The sequence below is a fragment of the Chionomys nivalis genome, chromosome 23 (genome assembly GCF_950005125.1).
Source record: "Chionomys nivalis chromosome 23, mChiNiv1.1, whole genome shotgun sequence".
NCBI lineage: Eukaryota > Metazoa > Chordata > Mammalia > Rodentia > Cricetidae > Chionomys > Chionomys nivalis.
In genome coordinates, this window is record NC_080108.1 from 12,283,775 (window position 1) to 12,302,600 (window position 18,826).

Below are 18,826 nucleotides of genomic sequence, written 5' to 3' on the forward strand. Positions count from 1 at the left end.
ACCCAGCCTCCAGATGGAACTGGAGAGTGGCTAGTTGCAAGAGGTTTGGAGTGAACTGTAGTGTGGAACACCATTGAAGACGAGAGGGCAGACCAGAAAAGGACTGCATAAGACCTACAAATTAAACTGTCTTTATCATTACGGCCCACAAGTGCAGCAAACACTGCACAGTAAATCTAGACAGAGTTCCTGGCTGTCGAAACAGAGCATAGCAGAGCTGATGGCTGTTAAAATAAATAGGAGATAGCTTTAAATTAGATCAAGCAAGAGCCAGGGTCTCATAGCATAATCCATGAAATATATAGGGCACGATTAAACGATCACTTGCTATATGACGAACAAGCACAGTCCTAATGCAAATAAAGAAAATTAGCCAGAAGAATTCCATACTGGAAAGACTCAGAGCTCAGATATCTGACAAAGACTTTAAAGCAACCACCATGGCAATTGCAGTCACGCTTGAAACAAATGGGGGAAATAAAAAATACCAGAAGGAAGCGAGAAGACATCACGAACTAAATAAAAATCAGGACAGTACCTTGATTTTTAAAAATGTCCCTCCTAGATTTTATTTTTGTCACATTGAGATGGCAAGGTCTGAGAAAGATAAATCTCCCAATCTAAATAATAGAAAACAATTAGAAAGTAAAGTTAATGGGACATGAGGGACCTCCAGGACAATAACAAAAGATGGAACTTGCTGGTCATCAAGGGCCAAAGGGGAAGAGAAGAGGTCCAGGGGTGAATGGCTAAAGGAATAAAGACTGGGCTGTGTCCAGCTTGGGGGAAATACCCACAAGAAGACACATGACAAACGTGAAATCTAAAGACAGAGAAAGATCCAAAAATGAGCTAGAGAGAGATCATGCTCCATGTATTTGGAAATAACCTGGAGGACAGTGGCCAGTAGAGTTCATGGAGCCATGGAGGCCAGAGAGGGAAATGGAACAGGATGCTTCAAACGCTCAAAGGGGGGAGCACTGACAAGCACACTGTCTCTATTCAGCATGGTCCATTGCCAGGGCACTCTGTATGAACCAAGACAAGGGATTTGTCCAAAGAACCTGCCATCGAGGAAAGACAAAAGAAGTATAATTTTAAAAGGAAAAAAAGAAGGAAGGAAGGAAGGAGGAGGAGGAGGAGGAAAGAAAAAGAAAGAAGAAAGAAAGAAAGAAAGAAAGAAAGAAAGAAAGAAAGAAAGAAAGAAAGAAAGAAAGAAGGAAAGAACACAGTAACCAAACATGGCTTCAAACTCCAGAAGGAAAGGAAAACTAACACAGTGAGCAAACACAGGGTTGAGGGTAACAGAATAACTTTCTAATGAAGCTCTACGGTTGAAATGAAACCTGTATCATATGATATGGTGTTCAACATATTTAATCTAGGGGAGAGAATTAGAAAACCTGAATGGAAATAAGGTTTGTACATTTCACTGAGAGGGGTGGCATGTTGGCATCAGCAGATGGTGGCAAAACAATAATCGGGGCAGGAAGGCAGAGACAAGAAGGGACAGAAATTAGAGATCTACAGATAAATCAACATGGCCGCCTGGGAAATATTCTGAGGACTCACAGGAAAGAAAGAGGAACATGGAGCCAGGAACAGCAGAAATAAAAACAACATAAATAATAAAATGTCAAACCACAGCCCTAAGATGCCAATCACTACTCTTAGAATACAGCAAATACACCAGTAAACTGCCTAGAACCTGGAAGGATGGATTTTTTTTGAGTGACCCAACTATATATTATCAGTAAGAAACTCACTTTGTATATATTAATAATAATGGTGGAATGAACGCAACATGATAAAAAAGAAATACATCTACTAAGCTAATAGCATATTTGACAGCAGTGTCTAAAGCGATGACTTCATTAACAGAAGGCAAAGTGGGCTTCAGAGCAGACAACGGTGAGGCTTCTGGAGAATAATTCCAAGAACAGGAAGGAGTTCTCAGTGTGCATGTGCCAAGCAGCAGAATACAAAACCCTTGGGGCTAGAGTTGATTTTTTTTTTTTTTAAAGGAAGGATGGCCTTACTCTGTAGCATTATACCAAGGGAGCTCATCGGCTCGCTTAGAGACTGGTTGGCCAGGTCTGAGGGGGTCAAGAAAGCAAGTAAGTGATCGTAAAAGACACGTTGGAGACTGGACCTGGCAGGGGCGGAACCTATGGTGTCCTCCTGTGTGCTCAGCTTTATAAGTCATGGATTCTCTGTGTTCTCCTCCATCACAAGGTGGCGGTTGCAGGAAGGAGTTTTAGCTTTCTTGGTGTGCTAGGATTCCTTTTATGGGGCGGACTAAGTATGGGCTCACGGTCTGAAGCTTGGATTTCCATTTTCTCATTAGCTCCTCCGAGAAGCACAAGTTTCCAATCAGAGACTGTCAATCAATGCATTTGCTAATTGAGCTTCTAAATTATGTGCTAATCCCAGTCTTGTAGAGCAAAACAGAGTTCTGAGTGCGGCGAGTACTTCCACATGGCACTTATAAAAATGCCTGCGCCCCGTGTGCCATGCGTCTCTTGGAGTACAAGCCTCCCCTGGTTATTCCTAGAGTGGAAAAACCCTGTGAAAGCTATCTAGGACATCGCTGTGGTGCTGGCGAGGGAAGTTTCTTGGGAGCCAAGGGTTACTCAATACACTCTCTGAGTCCTGGGATGAACATCACAGAGGAGCATCTGACAACACAGAGAAAACCCAATAATGAGGCCAACAGGGCCGCCTCCCTGTCCTGTTCGGCTCAAAGAACTTGCAGGGCTATACTGAGGAAGAACCCATGGTTGGCTTAGTATGGCAGCAGCACTTTTCGACCCGTGCACGGATATGCCTCAGGGTCTTTTCAGTGTGTTTATCAATAGGACTACGTAATAAACAGTGGTGAATTCATCACAGTGTAGCTTGGGTTCGTTGTCTTCTTGTAAGCCTGTTTAGTAATCTTCCAAGTGTCAGGCTCTAAGTACATTGTTGATAGGGACCCACCAGACGTCAGCAATCGTAGGTCAGTCGCACAGTGGGAAACGCTGAGAGAAAACAGGCCCTCTCACAAACAGGTCTGAGCAGAGCTTGCTAGAGTGTAGCCACCGTCACTCCGGGCTTCCCTTTCCTGCTCAGGCCACAGAAACGCTCTCCTGGCTCTGCTGCTGCTGGAAGCCGTTAATGCATCCCAGAAAGTGTTTCTAGAACACTCAGCACAAGTGCTCCTCCTCCAGAGCTGTGAATGGTGATGTCTGCCACATGCTGGGCCTCCCAAGAGTGGGAAGGAGGGTTCCAAGGTCAGGCCAAAGCCAGCAGGCTACCCTCAGAGGCCAAGGCCACAGGGCCTGGCCTGAGAAGGGAGAGCAGTGTGCGGACCCCCACATACACAATGGAGTCTGGGAGTGTCTGCTTCCACAAGGGATCCATGGCTGGAGGGAGGGTTAATTGCAGCTGTGCCGCTAATCAGGGCCCCGTGGATGCTCTGCCTTCTCCATGTGAAGTGTTTGCTCTGGAAGGAATTTGGTTTGAGTGTCCACGGGGTATTGGATTAACTTTGCTCTGCCATCCCCACACACCCCAGTCTCTCCCAATACGAGCGAATGGTTGCCAACGAATAGGCAATGTCCCCTCCAGGGCAACCATGCTAGTCACACTCAGGCTGACTTTTTTTCTAGCACCTTCTTCGGTTTTCAAGCCCAGCAGATGCGTGGGCCATCTGCCGAGCTCACAAAGAAAAGCAAGCTTGCAAGAAGAAAGAAGGAATTTGCAGACCGAGCCTTCACACCAGTCAAACATCCCCATGATGGTGTCCTCCCTGTCACCTAGAGTCCTGTCTTCCAGACACACCCAAGTACCAGCAAGTTTTGTTTCCAACCACACCACCTCTTCCTTCATTGATATAGTTGTTTTGAACTCTAGCATGCATTGGTCTCTTGTTCACAGATTACAGATTCAGAAGATCCATTTTATAGCATGGTTTAAAGTATGCTCCGCCATGAACCACACCGATCCTTAGAGCTCCATGACCTAGAAGCAGAGAAGATTTCCAAGTGGAGAAAGCACTTGTCACGCAAGCCGGACAGTCTGGGTTTGAGTCCCTGGAACTCGTGCAAAGCCAGGTGCATCCTCACACATCTGTAATTCTACAGCAAGATAGAAGGTGGAGTAAAGGAACTTTCCAGAAGCTCTCAGGCCAGCTAGCCCAGAGAAACAGAGAACAACAAAGAGACCCTGCCTCAAACAAGGCAGAAAGTAAAGACTATGTGGGAAATCATTTTCTAACAACCACAACCACACACACAAAACACACAAACAGCATTTATGCATATACATCATACCCATGGAGAAGAACAACAAAACAGCACCTGATTTTATTTGGATTTGAGGGTGACAGAGATGAGCATGTCCACACTAAAAGCTTTAAGAGCATGATAGCAGTACTCTCTGGGGCTAATAGCGGACAACCTGGTAATAAAGAGAGTCTCGGGAATAAAATGGCTTGTGGTCCATTACTAGAAACGCTGGAACAGCTGCCGAGCAACCCAGAGACAGGAGACATGGAAAGGGCAACGGAATCCTGTCTTACTTTTAAACAGAGTGTTGTCTTTGTTTATAAAAACAGCCAGGCCAGCAAACGGTGGAGCTAAGGTCCTAAGGATAGCACACGTGGAAGTAGAAGACAGATCGCTCCTCAGTGTAAAAATACACAGAGAAAGGGAGGGAGGGAGGGAGGGAGGGAGGGAGGGAGGGAGGGAGGGAGGGAGGGAGGGAGGGGGAGGGAGGGAGGGTACCATGAAGAAATGGGGAGAGAACCACCTGCTCTAATTCAGAGGAATGTAACTGAATGTCAAATACAGTAATTTATAAAAATGTTACATTTCCAAATAGCTTCAGGGTACAAGTGACATTAAACCTTTTCATACAATCCAAAAATTAAAACATCAAGGTCATATCCTCAAAAGAGGAAATAATTCAGAAGTCCATAGCAAGATAACTATTTTGAAAACTTAGAACATATTCTCTTTGCCCCACTCTGTCAGCTGTTTAATTTGTGGCCATACAAAAATCTCTGGGACACAAAACCTTCCCAGCTTGATCTATGAGGCACAAGAAATTAGATGCTTGTGTAAATTAATAACTATAGATAAAGCGGTTGTCAGGCTAGAAAGATGGCTTGTGGTTGAGAGCGCTTGCTGCTCTTGCCGAAGACCAGTTCCCAGCACCCACACTGAGTAAAAGAAAAAAATAGAAATTGCCAAAGACATACTTCCCCAAAGTATCTCTTTTATGTCATTGGTAAGTTCTTTTCAAACTTTCAAGGGATTGGTTGCTTCTCTGCTTCTCGTGCTGAGTGGACAAAAGGGGAATGATGAAATGTTTACCCTGATCATTTGATGAGGTTAGCAAATCCTCGATATGAAAACCCGAAGCACACCGTGTGAACTAACATCTCTTATGGATTCGGGTGCAGAAATTTTCACAAAATATTTTCAAGCCAAATCCAATGGAACATTAAACCCACAATACCCCCATGGCCAATCATAGCTACTGCCCGGAACACAAGAAAGATTCAATATTAGAAAAGCTATTAACATGATTCCATATATTATAGAAGAGTTAAAAGGGGTGTGGTTATCTAAGCAGCATTGAAGAACTCTATGAGCATGCCAGGAATTCCAGTTTTACAGGGCCACCGCTGGCAACAGGTGGTTCTCTTACAGCTAAGTAGTGGCCTCTCAAAGTCAGGATCGTTCTAGAGTCTCGAAGCCAACTGCTGATTGCAACACACACGTGTAAACAGAGAACAGGGCCAATTAATGAAACCCCAGGCGGGCCATGAGATGAACTGGCTACGTCTTAGCCAGCCACTTGTTCATGAAATCATTTGGACTGGAATGAAATAGAACGAAAAAGACGAGAAAAATAGCAGGGCGAATGACTCATAAGATGGCGGTGTCTTCTGAAATCTTGGGAGTAGCATGCAAAAGTGTTTATGTAGTGATGAGGTCAGAGACGTTGCCTCCCATGGGTGATAGCGAAGAATCTTAGTCAACAGCGCATTGGACCCAGAGGGCTTTAGGAAAGCTGCTTTCTGCATTTTCACTGCTACAGAATTGGTTTGAGCTCAACACTGGGATCATGTGTGAGACAGGCAAAAAGACTCAAAGCTTCTACCGATCTTGTATGGAAATCTGTCTCGTGCAATGAAGCTCGGGCAGATCACAAAGCGAGCCCTGACTGTAATCATTGTCTACTTTCTCCAAACCTGGCAGCAATAATTTCTGAAAGTCTTGACCACGTAGTGATTAGATGATGTTCTCTGGACCTCAGTGGAAAATCCCACAGTAATGATATTAGACTATTTTCAGAAATTGTCTAATATTTACTTCTCATCTTTGCCCCATATATATGGTCTCTCAGAGAGGAGCACGCTGAATCGGACTTGGTCACATGACTAGTCTTGGGCTCAAGGAAGGTATCCTGGATAGCTTCAGTTGCAGCGTGAGGCATGTGGGAAGTGGGAACCTCAATTGAGGGGTTGTCTATATCTGATCGCCCTCTGGTTGTGTCTGTGAGCCAGTTTCTTGGTTGTTAACTGATGCAGAAGGACCCAGCCTACTGTTGGGAGGTACCATCCCTTGTCAGATGGGACTGGGCTGTGTAGGAGAGTTAGCTGAACCATTCGGTAAACTGTGATCTCTATGATCTCTGCTTCAGTTCTGCCTCCAGGTTCCTGCCTTGAGTTCCTGCCCTGATCTTCCTCTGTTGTGAACTACTATTACCTGGAAGTGTCAGATGAAGTAAACACTTTTGCACCCAAGCTGCTTTTTGTTAGTGTTTTCTCACAACCATGGAAAGCAGACTAGGCGGGTAGGTGAGGATGCTTCCCTAGCCCCACCTTTCCCTACAGTTATGTGACATCTACAGAAATGGCATTTGCAGGAGCCTGACTGACCAGTGTGCATTCCCATCAGCACCAAGAAATGAGCATCCTCTGGCTAGTCTCCTGGCCCAAAGAAAGAGGTGCATTAAGAAAAGTTCCATTAAAAAAGAAGGAAGAAGAGAAGAGGGAGGAGAAGAAGAATGTCCATCAACACAGAACCCTGACAAAATCAGTATGCCCAGATGTTTCTAAATAGGAAGGAAGGAAGGAAGGAAGGAAGGAAGGAAGGAAGGAAGGAAGGAAGGAAGGAAGGAAGGAAGGAAGGAAGGAAGGAAAAAAACGCAGCTATCATGACTTGGATATGGAATATTCCCAATATTCCCTAAGGCTCTTGTGTTGAAGCCTTGGTCACCAGACAGCCATTCCGAGGTGGGGCTTTCTGAAAACTATCGGATCGTGGGGGTCTCTGAGTGCATCAGTGGGTTAATATATTAATAGATTTGTAACTTGGTGCCATTATTGGGAATCGATGAATCTTTAGGAGGTAGGGCCTGACTGAAGAAAGCGGGTCACTGGGGACACGTCCTGGAAGGCCTGACTGAAGAAAACGGGTCACTGGGGACACGTCCTGGAAGGCCTGACTGAAGAAAGCAGGTCACTGGGGACACGTCCTGGAAGCCTTTATCTTGTTCATCCCCCCACCCCAGCTGCCTGGTCACCATGAGGTGAGCAGCCTCTTCTTGCCACATTTTCCCACCACCACCGTGGCTGTCCTACTTCACCTCACACACAAGGCAAAGGAGCCATCTGACCTTGAACTAAAAGCCTCTAAAACCACGAGGCAGCGTAGGCTTCTCCTCGATTTTCTTTTCTGCACGTTCACATTTTTCCTTAGTTCTCAGCAATAAAGACATGAAAAGAATTCCTAATCTAACCTATTAAGAAAAGACAGCGTTCCCTCCCCACCCTGTCCCTTCCACCTATCCCAGCCTCCAGCAGTGTCCCTTGGTGGCAGACCGTAGTATACACCGAGCCAAAGGAACTTGCGACAAGGGCTCCCCTCCCAGCCCATGAACCTTGTCATTTTTTGGCTTCTATCTGGGGCCTCTCTAGAGGCACTGACTGCTTCTTCCAAGAACCACTCCGAGTTCCCAATTTCACCCAATAATTGACAAACCTGGACTTATCAGAAGTCCAAGAAGGAAGAGAGGCCTTGCCACAGGAGGTTAAGCACGCTACAAGGCAGCCACAGCTTTCCAAGTATGTGTTAGCACAGGAGGCAGCTGAGAGATTAAGTAATTGAACAGATTCTGAGACGTTTCGATATTGAAAAAGAAAATAAGACCAGAAGGAAACTCAGGTCTGCATGTATTTCCTCTCAGCATGATATTAATTCTGAATAGGATGCAAAGGCTGGGAGTTCAAATGAGAGTCTTAGAGCAGACTGCTTGAAAAGTTTCAATGTTGGTACACCAAAACCATGCATAAAAATATAATACAAATGATATCTTGGTTAGGGTTTCTATTGCTGTGAAGAGACACCATGACCAGGGCAACTCTTATAAAGGAAAAACACTTAACCATTGTCATCAGGGTGGCATTCAGGCAGACATGATGCTGGCTCCATCTTGATCAGGAGGCAATAGGGAATGAACTGAGACACCAGGTGTGGCTCGAGCATACATGAGACCTCTACAGGAGCAGACTTCCTCCAACAAGGCCACACCCACTCCAAAGCCACACCTCCTAGCAGTACCACTCCCTTTGGGGTCCATGTTCTCTTAAACCACCACAAATGACAAAATTGGGAAACTATTTGCAAGATGTAAATGAAAATGATAAAGGAGTAATCTTTGTTCACGAGAATACTTACAAATGGATAATGCTTAGAAACTGATTTTCTATTTCAAACGTCATGTGTGCTGTATATAAACCTGTATGTGTGCACGTGTGTGCATGTAGATCGAGGCCAGAGATCAACATTAGCGTCTTCCTCAGTCATTCTCCATCTGAATTTTTGGGACAAGGTCTCTCATTGAACCTGGGATCCACCAAATGGGCAAGATGAGCCAGCGGGTGAACTCCCGGGATCCTTGTATCCCCACTCGCCCTGCTCAGTGCCGGGATTACAAATGCCTGACTCCATGTTCATCTTTATATGGGGGTTGGAAACCTGAACTCAGTTCGTAAGCTTGTACAGCAAGGACTTCATCCATTGAGCCATCTCCCTGGACCCATGTTTCTACTGCATTAAGGATAAAATATATAAAAGCAATAATACAAATGGTCCAAATGTTTTTTGGTTTTTTGGGGGGGTTTGTTTGTTTGTTTGTTTTTCAAGACAGAGTTTCTCTGTAGCTTTGGAGCCTGTCCTAGAACTTTCTCTGTAGACCAGGCTGGCCTTGAACTTTCAGAGATCTGCCTGTATCTCCCTCCTGAGTGTTGGGATTAAAGGCATTTAATCACCACCACCACCCAGCCGTAAAGTATTTTTAAGAATATCTCACTAAGTCAAGCATGTACTCATGCCTGTAGTCCCAGAAATTGGGAAACTGAAGAAGACAAGCACCTGATCAAGACCAGTCTACACTGTACAATAAATCCAAGGCCAGTCTGGACACTTTTAGGAAGGTAATCTGATTATATAAATCAAAAAACTTCAATTTTCATAATAGAGTTAATCCCCAGAACAATGTCTAACCAAGAACCTTTTTCTGTAACTCTATTTAAATCAAATAATCCCAGGCATACACAAAGATGGGTTTGCAGGCACAGCTACAGCCTACCTTTGCAGCTGGCAGGAGAATCTGGGAGAGTGTGCCCAATGCTCAACATAGAAGACCTAGTTAATGAACTCTGATATATTCAAATGAGGCAATGTTATAACACGGTAAATACTATCAGAGTAAATACTCCTCACATTGTTCAAACTTTTTAGTTATCAAAATGAGTAGTATGACTTTTTTCATGTGTTTGAGAATATGTATGTATGTGTGTGTGTGTGTGTGTGTGTGTGTGTGTGTGTGTCTTCATGCATGTGGAAGCCAGAGGTTAATCTGGAGTATTGTTTCTCAGGCATTGTTCACACCCCTCTTTTTATTTTGAAAAAGGATTTCTCACTGGCCTGGGGCTGATCAAACAGTCTAGGCTTGTAGGCCAGTCCCAGGGATCTATCTGCCTGTCTCCCCATGCCCAGAGCTGGGGGGCATTGCAGGCATACTCTGTCATGCCCCACATTTTTATGTGGGTTCTGAGGGTGAAGCCCAGGCCCCCATGCTTGCTGAAAATGGCAAAACACTTGCCAACTAAGCCATCTCTGCAGTCCATTATCACTTCTTTAAATAAGCACATACGCTAATATTCCAGGGTCAGAGATGCGTACAGGGAACTCCTAAGAAGCGGGTACAATTCAGGTCTATTTGGCTTTAACCTTTGTCCTTTCCTGCACTTCTCACATTTCCAGCCTGAGTTCTAAAACACACGCGCGCGCGCACACATGCACACATACACAAGCATGCACGTGCACACATATGCATGTGCATGCACACATGTACATACATGCATGCACACAAGTGTACACACACGCGCACACAGGTAAGTTTAAAAGAGAGGACTTTACTAAGCTGTAAATTACTTTTATTAATACGATAGCTCGTCCTCCTGATTCTAAAAGCACTTGCAAAGGAAAATTCTATCGAGTGATTAAATAAATACTTGGAGAACAAATGGGTTTCTGCGAATTTGGCCACAATAATTTATAGCATACATTGGCTGGAGCTGTTCAGCACTGACAAATTCCAGGAAGTAATTGCATAAAATACTTGGAGAGGAAATTGCTTTATGCTTCCATGCTATTTCTGGAAATTAGCATCTTTGTAAAAATAAACCAGGAGTAATCACAATCGTAAACCCTGAACCGTGACTTCCAGGCTGCTAGGCTTGAGCTTTCGGACCATTAGGGACAGTGGGGGAACACGAACTGTTAATTTGCCCCTGTTATGAAACAGTCACATACAACTATGGCTCCCTGCTTCCCCTTGTATCTTCACCGTCCTGCTTTCTTTCGGGAGCATCCCATGTGGAGTTCAGATATGCTGACGTGCAGTTTGTGGAGAAAACCTGCTTGTCGTTCCGTTTCCCTCCCAGAAACTATTACGTAACCCGTGTTCTGCATCTCCACCTTCTCCGATTCCCATCAGCCCCTCAAACCTAGACATTTCCCAGGATCAAGGTGAACTTCCAAGTTCTTGTCCTAAGCTTAATTCAAAACCTGAGAGGATTTTCAATTTTTGTATTTCTCTCAAGTCTGCTTCATCTCTTACCATGTTCTGTCCGCCTCTAAGGGGTTCTTAAAGGTTCTGGCCTTCACCTCATCTTGTTGACAATTAGCCCCCTCCACCTCCACAGCCTAGGACTCACCATTACCATAGTGCCAGGAACCTCGTGAGTCCCCAGCAGCCCCACCGAGTCCTGATAGTGCTCCCGCCACCTGCTCGATATCCAAGGACTGTGCTGCCTAGTGCTTATGATGCTCTTCCAGCTCCTCCCCCATGGCAGCCACAAGCTGTCCCCACTCCTTTTTACCCCCTAGCCCTTCCTGCCATGTTTCTACTCCTCACGTGCATGGTGTCCATGGAAACCCAGAGGAGGAAACAGATTTGAGAGGTACTTCTGATCTGGCAACTCATGACCAGTTGGGTACAGAGCACAGACAACAGAAAAGGCATTTGGAGTATTCCTGGGGATCAACGGTTAGTTGATGGTGAACCAAGGGGGGAGGGGAGGGGAAAGGAGAGAGCATGAATATGAGCAGCTGGGGCTGAGGCAATGGCTCGGTGAGTAGATGCTTCCTATGCAAGCCTGAGGACCTACCTTCAGAGCCTCAGCCCCCACGAGAAGAGCTGGCTGCGGCAGGGCATGCTTACAATCCCAGTCTTGGGACTGTGGAGACAAGGGGGGATCCCTGGCCCACCACTCTATCCAATCGGAACCTCCAGATACCGTGGGAACCCCTGTCTCTGAAAATAAGGTGTAGAGTAATTGAAGGAGACACCTGATGTCAACCTCTGTACACACACACACACACACACACACACACAGCATCTACAGAGAGTGGGGGGAGAGAGAACAAAAACAAAACATGTATGTACATTTGTGCGTCTATAGTTCTATTAGTTATAACCTGAAATGGAGTTTTATGAACTGAAATCCAGGTCCTGAAGACTGTGCCTCTACTTTATCCTGGGTCCCTGGGACAGCCTCCTCGATCTCGACATCTTCACCTGCACGGCAAAGTCCTTTCATCATGTACACTGATGGGTTCCAGGAACCAACATGGACATATTTTGGGAGCCACTATTCAGCCTACCGCGCTTCCCAGAGGTTTCCATACCCTAGACCCAGTGGATCCTTCGATATTATAATGATCAAAACAATAGAGGCTTGGGGTGGGGGAGCAACTATTGTCTTCGCTAGGAAAATCAGGTGCTAAGACCCCAAGCAACAGCAAGCTCCCAGAGCCTAATAGGCAGGAAGGGGAGGGAGGGTCCTCCTGCTTGAGTGGGAGGAGCCTTCAGCTTCACTTGGTCAAGCCCCGTGCCTATCACAGTAACTTGTAGCCAGCAATTATAAGAGTTCACATTCTCCATGGTTTAAGAAGGAGAATCTCATTTTATTAATTAGCTGAAGCACCCTAGACAGCTGAAGTACCCTTCCAGCTGAGCCTCACACATCTGTTCGTCTCCTTGTAGCCTACTTACGAGGCAAGGAGAACAAAACTGAGGGGCCACCTGCAGTCCCATCCCAACATTAAAATCATAATACAGATGAACAACTTCTTACAAAGCCCAAATGAGCCTGGTGGAAATACCAGAGGCGCCCTGTCCACTTCTGCAAGAACCTTTTTGGAGATCAGCCCCTACCTAGAACAGTTTGCAGATTCTCGCCTCAGCTCATGTCTCTTGAGCGCCCCCTACAGCTCCATGGCTGAATATGCAGGCACAATGCTGATTTCAAACCTTTAGCAAGCAGCCCACGTAAGAGTTGATATTCATTGCCCACATCCTTGCTTTGTTCCCCATTTTCCACGTTGCCATGTATTGCCTCCTGAAAACAGCTCTAAGTGGTGGGCACTGCTATGAGCCCCTCTCTACAAGTGTGGGGACAGATGGGATGCACAGATGAGTGACCCAGCAACGCATACAGTGGTGCTGTTGGGATTCCAGCAGTGGAGGGCATGGATGACTGAGACTGCTGACCGGGAATCGTATGTCATGCCCTTCTATGTGTGCTACACTGATCATGGAAACAGTACTGCCGCAGGCACACAGAGAAGGGAAAATCCAAAGAGGTCACTAAGTGATTCAAGCTGGGCAAATGCTCCCTTAGAACAGAAGGCAGCAGACAGACTCAAAGCACACAGAGACAGTCTAGAGGGGAAAAGTACAAAGAGAAATACTCTGTCTTGAAGGCTCAGTGCCCTTGACCAGGAAGAAATTTCTCTAAAGCCATGTATTCTACTTTAGATCCTTCGGTGAGATGGAAAATAAACCATCTTGCTTTTATAACAACACTGCGCCATGCTGTCCAGAAAATCCCGAAGCCATGCTTTTCAATCTTGACTTTTTAAAGATTCATTTTATTTTAAATTATATGTATGGGGGTGCGTGCACACGCATGACGCAGTTGCTCCTGGAAACCAGAAGAGGGCATCAGATCAAGAGCTGGTGGTTACCCCAGGTCCCAGGAACTGAACTCAGTTCTCTGTGAGGGCAGCAGAGATCCTGACCACTGAACTTCTCTCCATCCTCTTAGCCTTTGTTCTAACAAAATATATCCACTTAAAATATGGCGATAGAGGAGCACCGTAAAATGGGATAAAGGGGATGATGTCCCTCACTAACCAGTTGTGTATAAGCCGCAGAATTGATGGAGTTCTGAAAAGGGGCTTAAAGACAGTAAATCCAAGCGAACACAGCAAGGCGCAGGGGCCTCTGCTTCATTTACCCGGGGTATAGATTTTCATCCATGCCTGCATGCTTGTTTAACAGACTTAAGCCCTTAAGTACTAGGCTGTCTGCTAAGACCATGAGGGCGCACAGACCACAGCCAGCAGTGAAATCCGCAGGGAAGCGTTGTCTTGTTCTAAGTCACATAAGACATTGCACGGGATTAGCAGCCACCCTCAGGACACGGTATTAACTGAAAAGTTCCCCTGCATTTGGAGGTCAGGGCCCACACACTTTCTTGGCGGAATCCAGCTGCAAACATATTTGTCTGGATTTCACTTTGTTATAAACCAAAGGGTTGTAGAAGAAACCTGGATGTTCCAGCTATCCTGAAACAGAAGAAGGCCCAGCAATCCTGGGCTTGCATTCCAACTTAACAACGACAAACCGGAGGGAAGCGGGGACTGCTCTTATGAAGAGAAACCGAGTTCTAGCTTTCTCCATCTCTACCGCTCCCTGCCGTCTCTCTGGCGGTGCCAGCGGCTCGCCTTTGAGTTTGCCAAGTAGACAAATAACTATGCAATCTATGAGCTCAGTTTCTCAGGCTGGGTGAAAAAGACAAGAGTCTAGAGCAGTTTCTCAACCTGTGGTTCGCGACCCTCCAGGGGGGTTGAATGACCCTTTCACAGTCGCCTAAGACCATCAGAAAACACAGACACTTACATTACAATACATAGCAGTAGAAAATTACAGCTATGAAAGAGCAACGAAAGCAAGTTTGTGATCAGGGCTCACCACAACATGAGGAACTATATTAAAGGGTCATTGTGTCAGGAAGACTGAGAGCCGTTGGCCTAGAGGGAGGACCGCACAGTGGCGGGCTGTGTTAACCGAGTAAATCTGGAATACTCTCTTAGAGGCTAAGCTAGTGCAGATATCAGTCTCGTCCTGACCCCAAACCGTGTAGCCTCGCCTGGGCTCATGCACACAGCCACCACAGGCAGAAAAGACGAGGTTCACCCAAGCCCCAAGTCCCAATTTGGACATGGGTCCGCAGCGGTATCAAGTTCCTGGTCTTCGAATGATGCGTACAGAGACACCAACCACGACACTACCTGCGCGGGATTCTCTGACGCGGTGTTAACGCTGGTCCTATTAACATCTTACACGGTCTGGAATCATATTGCTATGCAAAGACGGGCACGCCCCGCGTTCTCAGTGTCCCCCATCCTGTTACCTGCAGATGACCGGGGAACATAACCATCACCCACGCCAGCAGCCACTGGGATCCTGTCCAGGAAGTCATAGGGTCCAATATCTTAGAAGCCTCCCTCACTGCCTACAAAAAAAGAGAAACAGAGAAGACCTAATTTCCAACCAGGTCTGGCTCCAGAGATAGTCTGTGAGCTGAGAGACCAATCCCAGGACAGAGACCCTGAAGCCAGGCAGTGTCTCGGGAAGGTTTGTGTTGGCCCAGGATGGGGCTGCCTGCTGCAGAATGGAGACAATATGGAGCTCCCTTTAGAATGAGCCCTCCAAGACTGGGGAGGAGGCGGGAACTGTCCCACTCCCCAGTCAGCAACTCATACTCCCAGCGCTCCAGAAGTCGAGACACCCCTGCGCCAGCCACCTCCCAGCCTGATTGTAAGCACCAGGGTGTGGCTTTTGGCGTGGTCTAGGGAAGCCAACCTACAGCCAAGGGTCCGGGCACCTGCCAGCTTAGGCTCCTTGAGGCAAAAATGAGTGCAAAGCCACCTCCACTAGACCAGAGAGGGGAAGGACCTGCCTAAGGTCACACAGTAAAACAGTGAGTCTAGGAGTGGACCGCAGATTAGATAGTTTGAGGCATTTCTCACTAAAGATGCAATGTCCTCTGCTCCCAAGCCTGTGGCTAAAAGAGCAGGGGTGGGGGAGGGCAGTCCTGACTAGTGAGTCTCTTAAAGGTGAGGAAGGACTAAGCCCAGGAGGGCGATGGGAACTTTTTTTCCCTCTCCCAGTGTGTTTTCCTGTCAATTTACAGAGAACTGAGTTTGAGAGGAGACTGGAAAAGCCGAGGTCACACTCGACTCCCGCTTCGCCTCGCGGGCGCCTTGGCGGAGTCGGTGTCCGGGGGCGGGTCGGTGGCTTCTCTCCATCTGGAGAAAGCATTAAGGCCTGGCTTAATGCGATCCGCAAATGTGCTGCTGTTTCCGACCTGAGGCGGCAACTCTGGGACGAAGTGAGGCGGCCAGGGCCGGGCCCGGGACCACGCGCCCCTCTCAGCTGGCTCGCACACTCCAACGCCCGCCACCCTCACGCCTCCTATTTCTGGCGTGCGTCTCGCCTGGGTCCTCTGCTCTCCAGGCGTGCGAGCTTCAGTAACCAACCCGCAGGACCTTCGGACACTCCAGACTGAGATCAACCCGCAGTCCACTGACCCTGCAGGGTGTCCCGTCAAGGAGAGCGCCCTTCGCTCGCTGAGGACCCTGGAAGGTTCTGCCCAAAGTTTCCGGACCCGGTGGCGTGCGCCTACCCGGACCTATCTAAGTCCCATAGGGTGGTGCTCAGGTTGTGAAGCCCCGCGTAGGACCAACAGAGGACCCTACTTGCCAGTGTCATTCCCATCAATTTGCTCAGCCTTACCATCCTAGGAGAGACCTGTCCCTGGATCTCCGAGGGTGTCCCTTCTTCCAACCCAGCGCCGCAGCAGCGTCTCTGGGTGCCGCGAGGATGCGCGATGCGGAGATGAGCAGTACCAACTCGGAGACACCTCGTGCGCAGCGCGGGATTCCGATGGTCCCAGACGCCGGCCTCCAGCCCGCGCCGCCGCCAAAGTTAAATGGGGCTGGGACGCGGCCGCCCCGCCTGTCCCGCCCCTCCGGGCGCGCGGAGCGCAGGGCTGGCCCCGGCCCAGAGACGGAGGGCGCGCGCCGCCACCTGCGCCGTCTGTCCCGCAAGTGCGCGTCGCGCCCCGGGGCCGGTCGGTCCGTGCCCGCTCTTCGTCCTCCGCTCGAACCCCCGGTCGCTGGGAACGCGAGGACGAGCGGAGCAGCGGAGCCGCAGCCGGGCGGTTCGGTTCGCGCGGAGCCGCGGCGGCCACGGCGAGACTCGGCTGGAACGCTTCTCCGCCCGCTTCCTGGAAGCCACTCCTCGCCCTGGGCCTGCAGCCAGGCCTGGTGCCAGGAGCCCCGGCTGCCGCCGCCGCCGCCGGCAGCGCGCTGAGGAGAGCGGCTGTGCCTCGGGCCAGCAGGGCCAGCCGGGCCCGTGCAAGGATGCCATCCCCTCCCACCTCCGCTGCCTGGCCCAGGCGCCTAGTCTGCTAAGTCGTGCCCCGCGGAGGACTGCCTGAAGACACTGGCTCGTGCTGGGAGCCTTTAGGAGCTTGACCAAGACCTTTCAGCAGCCTTTGCTATCCAGGGACTTTGGACTGCAGGAGACCCTGGGTGACCCAGCAGGAACACCTAAACCTGCTACCTGAAGCCCAGGGTATGAAACTGGTTTGGGTGACCCCGAACTCCAGACCTGTTCGAAAATAAATTCAGCATCAGAGCCTAGGGTTTGGAATGAAGGCATCTCAGTCGGGAATGGAGGCAAGGTTGAGGGTGCCTTGGGTACTTTTGAAGGGAAGAAAAGTCAGGGAAGACATGCAAGGGCCTCAGCTTCATCCCAACAACAGGAGCCAAGGGTCAGGGTGTTCCTTTTAAGGTCTGCAGCGCTGTGCCACCACCCTTAGGTCCCTTGAGTGATGCTATTCTGCCAAGCACTGTGTGTGCAGCCAGCCATCCTAATTCCTGGGGGAATAGCTTGCCCTCGGTGATCAGAGAGGCCAGGTCGGGAACTGATACCCACTTCTCTCAGGAGTCTGAAACATTTGCATCCAAAGTTGCTCTCTTGACCGCTGGACTGTTGGTGCTTCCAGACGGTCACAAGCATTGCCAAGAGGTCCCCCTGCCTGTCCTCCTCGCCTTTTCTTCCCTTCCCCAGTCAGATGGCTTCCTCTAACCAGAGGAACCTCGGGTGTCCCTCTACTCCAGGCAGGAAAGGGCTTGGAATCCTAGGGAAAATGAGCAGGTGGCGGCGGATGGGGAGAGATCCAGGAGGAGCCAAGAGAAGACGACAGAGCTAGACTGTGACTAACTCACCTACAGACGACTAAGTCTCTCTGTTCGCTCCAGTTTAGCTCTGGAACGCGGGGCAAACAATGCATTTATGAATACTGGGCTGTTACTGTGGTGGGTAAGACAGGATCAGGTTCCCATGAGCCTCTGGTCACATTTTGTCAGCCAGTTGGCACACGGCCTTATTTTGTAGACATTTCTGTGTTAAGACACCATAACACACGTTCATACGTTCACACTGAGCTGAGGGCCCCAGCACCTGTCTCTCCCCTGACAGGGACTGCCCTCTATTCAACTGTGTGTCACAGCCTCTTGGGCCTTGGGGACACACAGACATCACTGTGTCCAAGGGTGGCTTAAAACAGAGAAGGCGCAAACGACAAAATGTTGCGAAGAGGGATTTTTAGGATAACAGTGTACACAGGAAGAGCTGAAGCAGACACAGGAAAGGGCATCGGCTTGTGGGACCTTCGTGGTGAATGTGCACACCGGTGAACTCACAACCTTCACTGATCTTCAGATGGCTTCGAAAATGCTGTGTGCATTGGTTATAGGGTGACAGGTGACGAGTTTTCTAGAAAGACATCGCAGATGAGAAGGCTCCATGGTTGTTCACCTATGTCAGTGAGTCAGTGGAGGGACAGCCGTGTTTACATTTCAGAACATCCATGACATGCCACGTGGTGGTGTGAATGAGAATGACCACCATCAGATCACATATTTGAATTCCTAGTCCCCAGCGGATAAATAGTTGGTGAAGAATGTGAAGGTGTGGCCATGTTGGAGGAAGTGAGTCGAGTTGCTGGGGATGGGCTCAGAGGTGTCAGAAGCCCCGTTATGCCCAGGCTCTCTCTGCCTGCTGCCCTTACATCAGCATGTAAAGCCCTCAGCTACTGCTCCAGCACCAGGCCTGCCTGCCGTTG

The 18,826-nt window shown here is 48.4% G+C and overlaps 1 protein-coding gene across 1 annotated transcript in view; it reads right to left on the bottom strand.

Moving 5' to 3' along the window:
- Adamtsl3 (ADAMTS like 3) overlaps positions 1–15,121 on the bottom strand; it is a 216,983-nt gene extending 201,862 nt beyond the window's left edge. The window contains exon 1 of the mRNA XM_057756193.1: positions 15,044–15,121. Within this exon, the coding sequence (XP_057612176.1) occupies positions 15,044–15,112 (69 nt within the window). The 5' untranslated portion in view covers positions 15,113–15,121. The remainder of the gene's footprint in view (positions 1–15,043) is intronic.
- Positions 15,122–18,826: the final 3,705 nt, after the last annotated feature.